The sequence below is a fragment of the Pleurodeles waltl genome, chromosome 5 (genome assembly GCF_031143425.1).
Source record: "Pleurodeles waltl isolate 20211129_DDA chromosome 5, aPleWal1.hap1.20221129, whole genome shotgun sequence".
Lineage (NCBI taxonomy): Eukaryota > Metazoa > Chordata > Amphibia > Caudata > Salamandridae > Pleurodeles > Pleurodeles waltl.
In genome coordinates, this window is record NC_090444.1 from 980,688,957 (window position 1) to 980,701,903 (window position 12,947).

The 12,947-nt window shown below is 45.8% G+C and overlaps 1 protein-coding gene across 1 annotated transcript in view; it reads right to left on the reverse strand.

Annotated features, from left to right (window-relative positions):
- The window catches only part of IGF2R (insulin like growth factor 2 receptor), a 1,086,527-nt gene that overhangs the window by 268,660 nt on the left and 804,920 nt on the right, over nt 1-12,947 (reverse strand). The window contains exon 34 of the mRNA XM_069235138.1: nt 7,184-7,446. Coding sequence (XP_069091239.1) covers nt 7,184-7,446 — 263 coding nt within the window. The remainder of the gene's footprint in view (nt 1-7,183; nt 7,447-12,947) is intronic.

The window sequence follows — 12,947 nt, forward strand, 5'->3', positions numbered from 1 at the left end:
TGGTTGGCCCCTGTTACCAGGACGATAAGGTAAGAGGTTGCTTTGGGTCAATATTAGGAAGGGCGCTGAGATATTTTGAAGGCACTGTATTATTGATTGATCTGGGCTGCTTCTTCTTGTTTCTTTTTTTGCCAACAGCTGCAGCCCCTCTTGATGAAGTAGGGGAAGAGTTTAGTTATGTTGGGTATTTGGTTAGCAGCTTCGTTTGGTGTTTTTTCTGGGTTATCCCTTTCCTCCTTTTTATGAGGTCTTAAACATTTCTCTTTGGAAGACATTTGGGTGTTTGGTGACCTGCATTATTGCTTGCATGGGCCCTCACATCCACTGATCCCGATCAGGTGTATGATTGAACAGACGGAATATATGTTTTATGGTGCTTAATTTAGGTGTTTGATATGGGTCTATGTTTATTATTTTAATTAGATGCTCAATTTGAAGAGAAGACTTTGTGCATCACTAAGGATTGACTGCCCTGATGAAGGTGGCTGTGAATAAGGGGTATTGACCCTGACGCAGAAGTCCACCGAAACATGCGTCGGAAAGGTTGATAGCATATGATTGAAGTGAGCGACATGTACTGGAAATGGACTATACTCCAAAGATTTACTGGATTGAGTAGAGTCCGTGAAAGCGTGAACTGACGTTACCAGCACTGATCTATGTGACATTCATTTCGATAAGGAACTAACTTTTCGATCTATTGACAATCATTGGGAGACCACTTTGATTTCATTCAGTCACGAGTTGTATATACACATGGGCAATATTGGGGATTTTAGTGTTATTTGATGTAATGTTGTATTTGTATGTGATATGTGGTGTTATGTATAGTGAATTGTTAATGGTCTTGTTTGTCTGTATTGTTTTAACAAGCTCTGGGGAAGGGGGGGGGTCTATTGATCAAATTAATATATATGATTTTGAATGTATATGTATATATTGTGAATACATTTTGATTGTTGCTATACTTCAGTCTCTGTCCTTCCTGGATTGAGCTGATTTTCTTAAGGTTCAGTAGAGTGATATACGTCTTACTTGTGGTACTTTTCCCTAAATCTCTCTCTGTATTGGTCTAGGGGCCCTGTGTATTACTTGGTTTAATTCCCAATAGCCTCATGAGAAACCTTACTGTGTAGGTTTGATTGACTTGTAATTGGGATATGAGATTGTGAATCGCTTGTTTTCGTTGTGGATTTGGGTAGACTAATGCTGACTGAGTTCAGAATTGCTCCTAGATATGGTTGAATTTGTGCTGGCAGAAGATGAGATTTTTGGTAATTGATTGTGAACCCTAATTTGTTTAGGGTATTGTGTTTTGTGTGTGCTGTTGACAGTTTAGAATGGTGCTGGCTTTTATTAACCAGTCGTCTAGATAAGGAAAGACATGTATGTGCAGTCTTCTGAGGTATGCTGCAACTACAGCTAGACATTTTGTGAATACTCTTGGTGCTGTTGTCACCCCCAAAGGGTAGTACCTTGAATTGATAGTGCTTGCCTGCTATTACAAACCTTAGATACTTGCAGTGAGCTGGGTGTATGGGAATGTGGAAGTAAGCGTCCTTTAGGTCTAATGCGGTCATGTGATCTTGTTTTTGTACCAAGGGAATGACATCCTGTAGAGTGACCAAGTGAAAATGCTCTGACAGGATATATTGATTTAGGAGTCCCAAGATCGAGACTGGGTCTGAGAGCGCCATCCTTTTTTAGTACAAGGAAGTGTGGAAACTATACTCCTGTCCCTTGTTGACTGATGGAAACTATTTCTATTGCCTCTTTTAGTGTACTCCTTGTTTCAGCAGAGCAGTGTGTTCGAGAGAGAGACTGTGAAAACTGAGTGGAATGTTTGGTGGAGTAGAGGTAAGTTCGAGGCAATAACCATGGCGGATATTTGACAGTAGCCATTGATCTGTTGTAATTTGTTGCCAGTGAGAATGGAAATGTTGCAAATGTTGCAGTCTTCCTCCCACAGGAGATGTATGTTGCTGTGGAATGGATGGGAAGTCATTGTTTTGAGGAGGTGGAATCACCCCTTGAAGCAGGAGAGTAACCTCTGGACCTGAAATTGTGTCCTCTGGAAAAACCCCTGAAAGATCCCCTGGTGCAATATTGTTGTTCCTGTTTTGAATGAGACGTGGAAGCCTCTGGAGCTTGTGATTTAAATCCTCCTCTAAATTGAGGTTTACAAAAGGAGTCCTGAAATGGTGTAGGATAAAGGGCTCCTATGGCCTTTGCTGTTTCTGAGTCCTTTTTGAGTTTACCAATGGTTGTGTCCACCTCTGGTCCAAAAAGGTGCTGTTTATTGAACGGCATATTAAGGAACTCCTGCTGTATTTCATGTTTAAAACCTGAGGACCTTAACCAAGCATGTCTCCTGATGGTAATGCTAGTGTTTATTCCTCTAGCTGCAGTATCAGCTGCATCTAATGCAGACCTGATTTGATTATTTGCAATAGCTTGCCCCTCCTCCACTGTTTGGCGCACTCTTTTCTAATGTTCCTTGGGGAGATATTGGAAGAATTCTTGCATCTCATAGCAATGTGCCCTGTCGTACCTAGCTAAAAGGGCTTGGGAATTAGCAATTTCAATTGATAGGCCGCTTGTTTTGCTACCCTTTTACCTGCTGCATCAAATTTGCGGCTCTCTTTGTCAGGGGGAGGAGCATCCCCAGAGGACTGGCTGTTCGCATGCTTCCTGGCTGCACTGACTACAATGGAGTCTGGTGGTAACTGCTGCGAAATAAAAATTGGGTCTGTTGGTGCAGGCTTATATTTGTTATCTATCCTGGGTGTTAAGACTCTGGCTTTAACAGGCTCCTTAAAAAATGTCATCTGCATGTTTGAGCATACTAGGGAGCATTGGTAAACACTGGTACTGCTTGTGAGTTGAGGATAAGATGTTGAAAAGGAAATCTTCCTCTAATAGTTCAGCATGCATTTGCACCCCATGATATGTGGCTGCCCTGGAAAAAACCTGATTGTACGCTGTGGTATCTTCAGGTGGAGATGGTCTTGTGTGATACAATTCAGGATCATTAGGTGGGATTGGATCAGAGTCATACATATCCCACAGATCTATGGTATAACTAGTATCACCTTTATCTTCGTCCTGTGAGGAAGTATGAGTGTGTGTGGGTGAAGGTGGTGGAGTAGGAGGTTGTGGAGAAAAGGAAAGTTGAGAGGGATGTGGTGGAGAAAGCTCAACAGTTTTTGGCTTTTCCTTATGTTTGTAAATTTTCGCTGGTTTAGGGGCAGTATCCAGACTTTCCTGGAATGCTAACTTCCTTTTGGTAAGCGAAGGAGGCGAAGCAGTAATTTCTCCAGTCTCTTTCTGGATTTGAATGTCTGATTCATCCTCTGGTTGTTCTAAAGCATGTTTTGTGCCTTTAAAAGAATGCTCTGTAAATTCACTGGCAATATGCTTTGTTTGAGAAGAAAGTCCAGTTTCCTGGGTATAGAAAGGTGTTTTCGGTTCCGAAGCTGGACTCCGATGCCTCAGCTTCGAAGAGGAGCGAGAATATTTCGCCTCCTATGTAGCAGGCTGCCGACTTGGTTCGGAGGTGGAGGCCTGCATCTTTCAGCTAGACACTAACACCGAAACAGGTGTGGTAGCCTGTTGGGGGAGTGTCTTGGCCTTTTTCTGTGCCAAACCCAAGGGTCTGTCGACGATGGTATCTTTTCGGGTGGAACCATGGCTAAGAAACAGTGGTGCACCCAAGGCCTTGCGTGTTTTTTTACTTGCTGGGGTTGGGGCTGGTGTACTCACGTACTGTACCGCAGATAGTGCCTGGCTGATCTCGTCTGAATTTCGGTTGGAGTCCGACTCTAGAATGGAAACTGCCGTTTAAGCCTGTTCCTCCCCAAGGGTGTCAGGCATAGATTTTGACATCCTCTCCAAATGCCTTGCTTTCTGATCTCGAAGTGTCTTCTTCGATCGAAAAGACCAACAGACCTTGCAGCTTTCTTCTCGATGGTCTGGAGAAAGGCAGAGGTTACAAACCGAATGCTGGTCGGTGTAGGGGAACTTGGCGTGGCACAGAGGACAGAATCGGAATGGAGTCTGATCCATGAGCCTATGACGCAGTAGGCCCAAAGAGGCCCAAGAAGGGTGTGGGTGCCCGAAAGGGCGTTTAAGCGTTCCCGACGGTACGATCAGATCGAGTGCAGTGGGAAACCGTGTTTAAAACTATACCGATGGTAAGAGAAAGGATAGAAAGTTCAGAGAAGTACTGAACCAAAAATCCCAGAGCGAGAGGGAACACATCTGAACCGGACGGCAGAAACAAAACAATCTAACAAAGGAGTCGATGCCCATGCACATTAGATTGCACTGATGAGGGAAGCTGACTCTGTATATACTTTATAAAAATGAGATATAGTGTGCACAGAGTCCAGGGGTTCCACAGAGGATTAACAGAGGCTAAAGTAGATAATATTAATGCTCCCTTTTTTGGTAGTGTGGTTGAGTAGTTAGGCTTATCAGAGAGTAGTGAAAAGCATTTGACGTACATACACAGGCAATAAATGAAGCACACACTCAATGACTAACTCCAGGCCAACTGTTTTTACATAGCAAAAAAATATTTTGTTACTATATTTCCAGAACCACAAGATTCATTCTGATTGCAGGTAAGTACATTAGCAAGCATATGTATCAACACCACTTTGTTTCAATTTGGCAAGTTAAACGGTTTTCAAATAAATAGCAATAATCTGTTTTAAAAGCTGACAGTACAATTTTCAAAGTCAGTCCGGGGGAGGGGTGGGGGAAGAAAAGTTAGCACAGTTTTGAGGTAAGTACAAGACTTACAGTTCCAGTCTCCGGGGGTCAGGATGTCCACAGGTTGGGGTTCAAGTTAACCCAAAAACCCACCACCAGCAACACGAGGCCGGCCGGGTGCAGAGGTCAAAGTTGCTGCAAGATTTAAAATGGGCTCCTACGGAGAATGAGAGCACTCAGAATTGGATCTGCCAGCAGGTAAGTACCCGCGTCTTCGGAGTGCAGACCTGAAGGGTTTAGGAGAGCACCGGGGAACCACAGGTCAGCACCAAACACACACCCTCAGCAGCACAGGTGCGGCCGGGTGCAGGATGCAAACTCAGCGTCGGACTCCCAATGCTTTTCAATAGGGGGAACCCGGGGGACACAAGTAGGCTGCAGGCTGGGTCCAGAAGATTGGTTAGGGAAAACCACAGGCTGGACAGGGAGGAGGGCCGCCTGCTGCACGTTGTTGCACTGGATGCCGGGTTACCCGAGGCCAGGGGGGCTATGGCTGCAGTGTACCTTTTGGCGTCGGGTATCTTCATCCGGATCCTTCTTGGGCAGGGGGGGTCCTCTGGATTTAATCTGCAGGCATCATTGTGTTGGCCAGGAGGGGTCAACCCAAGGTGGACATTAGGCCGGAATCACCTGGGGACCTGCTCTAGACCGTTGGGTCACCTGGACATGGGCCGTGGATTTGGGAGCAGAGCGGGCAGGGCTTGCGGATCTGGGACGGTTCTGGAGTCCTTTGTTGGAGTTTCTTTGTGGACAAGGCCTCTGTCCTCAGGAGTTCTTGGTTGTCTGGTAGCAGGCAGTCCTCTTAGGGCTTTTAAGAGGTTGCTGTTTTTTTTTATAGCAGGGGCTTCAGCAACTGGAGACAGGCCGGTAGGGCTGGGGCCAAATCAGTTGGTGTGTTCAGTCTTCTCTGATGGGGGTCAGCTTAGCAGTCCTTCTTTCTTCTTGTTGCCTTCTTGAGGTTGCCAGTAATCTCACAAGCTAGGTTCAAGGGGCCCTTAAATCCTGTATTTAGGGGCCTTACAAGGGTCAGAGGGCAGTAGCCAACACCTACTGTTCCTGAGGGTGACTATAACCTTCCAGTGTCCACCCCCTTTGGGAGGGGGACACAGACCTAACCCTATTGGTCCCTGTCTTCCAAACCAAGATGGAGGATTCTGCTGGGAGGCTGTCACTTCAGCTCTGGACATCTTAGGGATGGTCCTAGCTGGAGTCGTCACTCCTCCTTGTTTTTCCTAATTTTTCTGCCAGACATGCCGCCAAAAGTAGGGCTTTGCCCGGTGGGCAGTCATCTCCACTAGCTGGAGTGGCCTGGGGCACTGTAACAGGAGACCTGAGCTTTTGAGGCTCATCATCAGGTGTTACAGTTCCTGCAGGGGGAGGTGTGAAGCACCTCCACCCAGTGCAGGCTTTGTTCCTGGCCTCAGAGAGCACAAAGGCTCTCAACCCAGGAGGTCAGAAACTTGTCTGGGAGTGGCACACTGGCACAGACCGGTCAGTCCTTCATTAGAAGTTAGGCTAAAATACAGGAGGCATCTCTAAGATGCCCTCTGGGTGCATTTTTCAATAAATCCAACACCAGCCTCAGTGTGGGTTTATCGTGCTGGGAAGTTTGATACCAGACTTCACTGAAGCCATCATGGAGCTGTGGAGTTCGTAATGACAAACTTCCAGCCCATGTAGTCAATATGGCCACACTGCACTTACAATGTCAAAGAATAGACTTAGACACTGTAGGGGCATATTGCTCATGCAGCTATGCCCTCACCCGTGGCATAGTGCACCCTGCCTTAGGGCTGTAAAGCCTTCTAGAGGGTGACTTACAGGCAGTGGTTTGTGTGCATGGCACCGTGAGAGGGATGCCATGTTGACTGTCTTTTTCTCCTCACCAACACATACAAGCTACAATGGCAGTGTGCATGTGCTTGGTGAGGGATCCCCTGGGATGGCATAATGTAGGCTGCAGCCCTTGGGGACCTTCCCTGGCCACAGACCCTTGGACCACGGATACCTTTTCTGAGGGATTTAACTGCTAGTCAGGGGTGTGCCAATTGTGGGAGCCATGGTACAATTTTAGGAAAAGAACGCTGGTGCTGGGTCGTGGTTAGCAGGATCCCAGCACATTCAGTCAAGCCAGAATCAATATCAGGCAAAATGTGTGGGGGTGGGCTGGGGGTGGTGTTAACCATGTCAAAAGGGGCACTTTCCTACAACTGAGATTTCAAAAATGCATACTGAATTAGTCTACTCAGACTGATTGTCATTTGATTTTTTAGATCTTTTTGATTGTTAAAGAAAAGTTACATTAAAGAAAGGTAACAAGTATATTACCTTTAAGTTAGCAAATCAAAACAATACTAAATATATTTTTTGTTTTTACGAGTTGGTAGGGATGATTGATTTTACTCACCAGCTGATCACAGACTAGATGAGTGTGCCAGGAAAAGTACCATGTGCATGTGTTGTCATCAAAGCTCTCAAAAACCGGTCTGTTGGCTGAAACACCATCTTCTGTGCACAAAAATCTGATGACAGTTTGAAGTTTTTTTTCCTTATTGGCAACACAGGGATCTCCATCACTGTACTTAAGCTCTAGGTCTCCATCTCTGTAGGTCAACTCTTTGCTAAATTTCCCAGCACTTAGGTGCCTTTCACCCTCTGTAATACAGATGCCTGTTTGAAGGAGAGAGAGAAACACAGACTGGCTTTCAGGCAGGTTGTTCTAACAAGCTTCAAGACCACATACAAAGACAACAGAATGGTGATTAATACTAAATGTTCGCACAGAAGAAAATTAGCTAGGTGCAGGCAAATGCTAGGGGTGCCAACCTGGTGCGACACCCAACCACCACGGGTGTCAGGGCGCCAAACGAATAAACAATCAGAGCTGAAACAAAGTCAAAATATGCCAGGGCACACCAAAGTAGTCCAAAAAGTAAATCCAAATTGGAGAAGGGAGTCCAGAGTGGCTGGTAATTCAGAGAGAGGAGTCCCAGATATACTTCATGAAGTATCAATGCAGAGCAAGGCTATGATAAGCCTCCTTAACACTGGTCCACAACGTGAAACTGACGTGAGGTTACCAGCCATTACAGGCTACAGTCCCTCGAACACAGTCTTCCAACCATGGATACAGACTAACTTGTTCATTGGAACATTCGCATACCATTCCTCAATTATGAATACATTTGTGCCTTGGCCTTGAGAAAGTCCACGTGACGAAACACGTGTCGGCTGTTCACGGATGTACCATTGTCTACATGGAATAAACCTCTATCAATCACTACACAGTGTCTGGATTCTGAACTCCCTTCCCCAATTTGGATTTATTTGTTTGACTACTTTGGTGTGCCCTGGCATATTTTGACTATGCTTCAAGACATATACTAAGGACAGATATTTGTAGTGTATATTACACATAATACACAGTGTCAGTTTGCTCACTTAGATAAAACAAATCCTCACTAATGTGCCACAGACATGGCAAAGGGCACAAAAAGAATCAGGCAGCATTCTACACTAATCTGTGATCTTGCACTTGATTGATAAATATTAACATTAATTTGCTGATTACTGTGCTGTTGTGGATTGTAAAACCTAATAAATATGTTTTTACCATTAAAAAAAAAAGTCTAAATTGATATATTGGGTTTAAAGATTATTTTCAACACGGGTGCCTGGTCAGAAACAACAACATCAAAACAAAATGCTGCCCATCAACATAAATATAAACAGACTGAGGTGTGCCATAGTAGAGATAAACCTCAGATTCCTAGGCTATAAATATGAAGTACAAGTTACTTACCTTCGGAGATGTATTTTCTGGTAGAGACCCTGTCTAACCTAACCTTTTGAATATTCCCAGGCGTCAAACTGGATACAGAAGATTTGGCATAGCAATGCCCTCATGTGCTGACAGGTGGCGTGGTGCTCTGTTGCTCTACCAAAGTATTGCTCTGTCCCACCCAGATGTGATACTGAGACCAGAATATACACACACACAAAACCTGCTCACTCTGCATCAGTTTCCTTCTGAACTGCGTCCATGCTAGCAGCTGTGGAATCGATAGAAACTGATGTCAAACAGTGTGCAGAATGTGTAGAAGGAATCTGATTAAGATTAGACTGGATGCGACCATCCCATAGAACGGAGTAGAGAGAGGGCAGGTAAAGAATTTGTGGATAGTCTTTCTAACACAAAAGGTGTTACCGAAATTAACTAACTTGTTCTTCTGAAAGTGTCTTCAAATGACAGATTTCTCACTTTTTGAACAGATGTCGAAGCAGTACACCTCAGATGGTGGGCCTTTGGAAGTGCTCAGACCTGGAAATCATGCAGGACAGATTGGGAGAAGTCCCTGGAGCTGCATGTTCAGGCATTAGTGCTTTGTGAACGTGTGGAGGGATGGCAATGTAGCATCCTGGCAGATATCCAAGACTGGCAAACCATGTGTTAATGCTATGGTAGCAGCCTTTGCTCTGGTGGAGTGAGTACATGCAATGGGGGGGGGGGGGGGGGGGAGGGGGGGGGTTTGGGTTGGGTAGCCCAGAGCTGACCTTAATACATAAGACAATTCATCTAGAGATGTCTCTTTTCTGTATCACTTCGGCCTTCTTTGCTACGGAAACCTGACAGTCAGTCCTGTCTAGATTCACTGGTACTTGATGTAAAAGGAAAATGTTACTTACCCAGTAAGCATTTGTTTGTGGCATGTAGTGCTGTAGATTCACATGTCCTGCATACTCCTGTCATTTAGTGTTGGCTCGCGAAGGTGCAAATAGTTTTTCTTCAAAGAAGCTTTTCGAGTCACAGGATCCAGTGATTCCTCCTCTTGGTGATAGGGCGTATGGGCATAAACTCCTTTGTTAGATTGTTTTCCCACAGGTGGGTGCGAAAAGAAGTAAAGAAGTATATAGAGAAGATGCCCATGCGAATGTAACTACATATGTACAAATATAATGTAACTGGAATTGCTACAGGCATCCAGGGTGGGTGCCTGTGAATCTACAGCACTACATCCCATGAACAGATACTTACTGGGTAATATTTTCCGTTCAATGGCATGTGTGGCTGTAGACACATATGCTCTGCATAGACTGTATAGCAGTCTCTCCATAAAAGCAGTGGCTGGCCTGTAGGAGTTGCAGTTGACTGGAAAAGTGTTTGTAGCACAGCTTGATCTATGTTGGCTTGCTGAGGGGGTAGTACATCCACATAGTAATGTCTTGTGAATGTATGTAGATTAGACCATGTAGCTGCCTTACCAATGTCTGCTATAGGGATGTTTCCAAGTAAAGTCATGGTGGCACTTTTTTCTCTTGTATTATGTGCTCTAGGAGTAACAGATAACTGTATCTTTTCTTTAGTCGAGCAAGTCATTATACACTTATCTATCCTTCCAGCTATGTCATTTTTTAATAAGGGACTGCCCTTGTGAGGCAGTTAAAAAGGCTACAAAGAACTGTTTAGTTTCCCTAAACTCTTTGGTTCAGTCAATGTAAAACATGAGTGCTCTTTTAACATCCAGAGTGTGGAGAGCTCTTTCCGCAATAGAGTCAGGCTGCAGAAAGAAGACTGGTAGCTCAATGGATTAGTTTATATGGAATTGTGAAACCACTTTAGGCAGGAACTTCAGTTTTGTGTAAAGGACCATCTTGTCTCTATGAATTTGGAAGAAAGGTTCTGTTGGAAATGGCCCTTTTTGAAGGGTTATCCCCAAATATTTTGCCTTCTTCCTCCTATTTTTTCAGGTCTGTTTTTGCTGGTTTATTGTCTCTGCGCACTTTACCACTGCTGATCAGTGCTAAAGTGCAAGTGATCCTTAGGTAAACTGTACCATTGATTGGTTTATTCATGATTGGCATATTTGATTTACTGGTAAGTCCCTAGTAAAGTGCACCAGAAGTGCCCAGGACCTGAAAATCAAATGCTACTAGTGGGTCTGCAGCACTGATTGTGCCACCCACATAAGTAGCCCTTTAAACATGGCTCAGATCCGCCACTGCAGGGTCTGTGTGTGCAGTCAGTTTTAAACTGCCAACTCGGCTTGGCAAGTGCACCCACTTGCCAAGCCTAAACCTTCCCTTTTACTACATGTAAGGCACCCCTAGGTAGGCTCTAGGTAGCCCCATGGGCAGGGTGCAGCGCATTTAAAAGGGAGGACATGTGCTGGTGTGTTTTACATGTCCTAACAGTGAAATACTGCCAAGTTCAGTTTTCACTGTTGCAAGGGCTATCTCCCTCATAGGTTAACATGAGGGCTGCTGTCAAACAACTTTAAAGCTAGATTCCCTTTGAGGGCAGATAGAAATATGGAGTTTAGGGTCTCTGAACTAACAATTTAAAAATACATCTTTTAGTAAAGTTGGTTTTTGGATTTTGAATTTGAAAATGCCACTGTTAGAAAGTATGCATTTTTCTTGCTTAAACCATTCTGTGACTGCCTGTTTGTGAATTCCCCATCTGGGTCAGTTTGACAGTTGGGCTGTTTACACCTCTACTCTAGACAGTGACACAAAGGGAGCTGGGGTGTAGCCTGCATATCCTGATGAGCCTTCTGTGCTGAGAGGGAGTGTACGAGTAGTCACTCACCTTCAAAGGCAGAAAGGGGTATAAGAAGAAGACCCAAAACCCCAGACTTTTAGAATCTTTCTGGAATCAAGAGGAACCTCTGCCCAGGAGAAGAGCTGAAGAGCTGGAGGAGAAGTACTGTCCCTTTGCCGTGTTGCTTTGCTGGACTGGCCTGCAGTTGCTGCTTCTGCTTGAAAAGAGTGCAAAGGGTGAACTTCACTGTATGTCCTGCTTGAGAAAGTTCTCCAAAGGCTTGGAGTAGAGCTTGCCTCCTGCTGGAAGTCTCAGGGACACCAGAGACTTCAGTTTCCTCGACCTGCAGCAATGGGAACTGTGCATTTTGTGCTGTTCAAAAGGGGAACCTACCACGACACCGCCAATGAAGCTGCTGGCCTGCACCGTGACCTGCTGACGCCGCATGGAGCTGCACTGACCTGCTTTGCACCGCGACCCTGGTCTCACCGACGCCATCATCGGGCGACTTCACTGAGCCGCTGCTCACACAGACCTGTGGGCCCAGCACTCCAGCATCGCCTGCTCACACCACAGCTTGGGCATTCCAGATGACTCCGCTCCTGCTGACACCAGCACCGCTGCCTGCACCGTGGCCTGTGGACACCACTCGTGAGGTACACGAAGCACTGTCCCATCCCACACCGCAGCCCCAGTCCACTGACGCAAGCACCATCGACTCCAGTGTTGTCACCAGGCATCCCTGCCTGGATCGTGGCCTGTGGGCACCGCTCGTGAGGGTCACGAAGCACTGTCTTGGCCCAGACCGCCGGATTGGGCCTACCGATGACAGCACTTCAGCAACTATGCCACCGCTGCCTGCCCCGTGACCTGGTGACACTGCACGTCGCACCGCCCCGCTTCACACCACAGCACTGGTCTCACTGACGCCGCTGCCTACACCGTGACCGGTAGGCACCGCACATCGCATCATCCCGCTTTGCACTGCAGCCCTGACACCATCCACACCAGCGCTCCTGACTTCATCAGCCCATAGTTCGATCTGCAACGCGTGTGACTTCAAGGGCCCGACAACCCCCGCACTGACTCCGGAACTGACACCGCAACGTCGCTCACCACGGGGATCACAATGCCCTGCAATTCCAAAGGTAGTGTTTGTGGATGTCCCCTACACTGTAGCTGGCCCGCGATGCTGTGGCCGGCCGGAACTGTTGATTTTGTTGAACACGATGCCGTGATAGCCCCAGGTAGAGCTATCGACTTCAAGGAACTGTATTTTTGAGTAAATCTTGTAAAATTCATATCTTTAACACTGTATGTTGGATTTTTATTGTTTTGGTCCTGTTTTACACAGATAAATATTGGCTATTTTTCTAAAAGTAGTGTTGTGTCCTTTTGTTCTGTTTTCACTTATTACTGTGTGTTATGTGCAAATGCTTTACACATTGCTTTTGAGATAAGCCGAACTGCTCGTGCCAAGCTACCAAAGTGGTGAGCAGGGTTTATCCGAGCAGGTATCTCCCTTACCCTGACTAGAGTGAGGGTCCCTACTTGGACAGGGGGTAAACCGACTGCCAACTAGAGACCCCATTTCTTACAGGTTCTTCCAAGGTCAGGGCCTGGCGCTCAC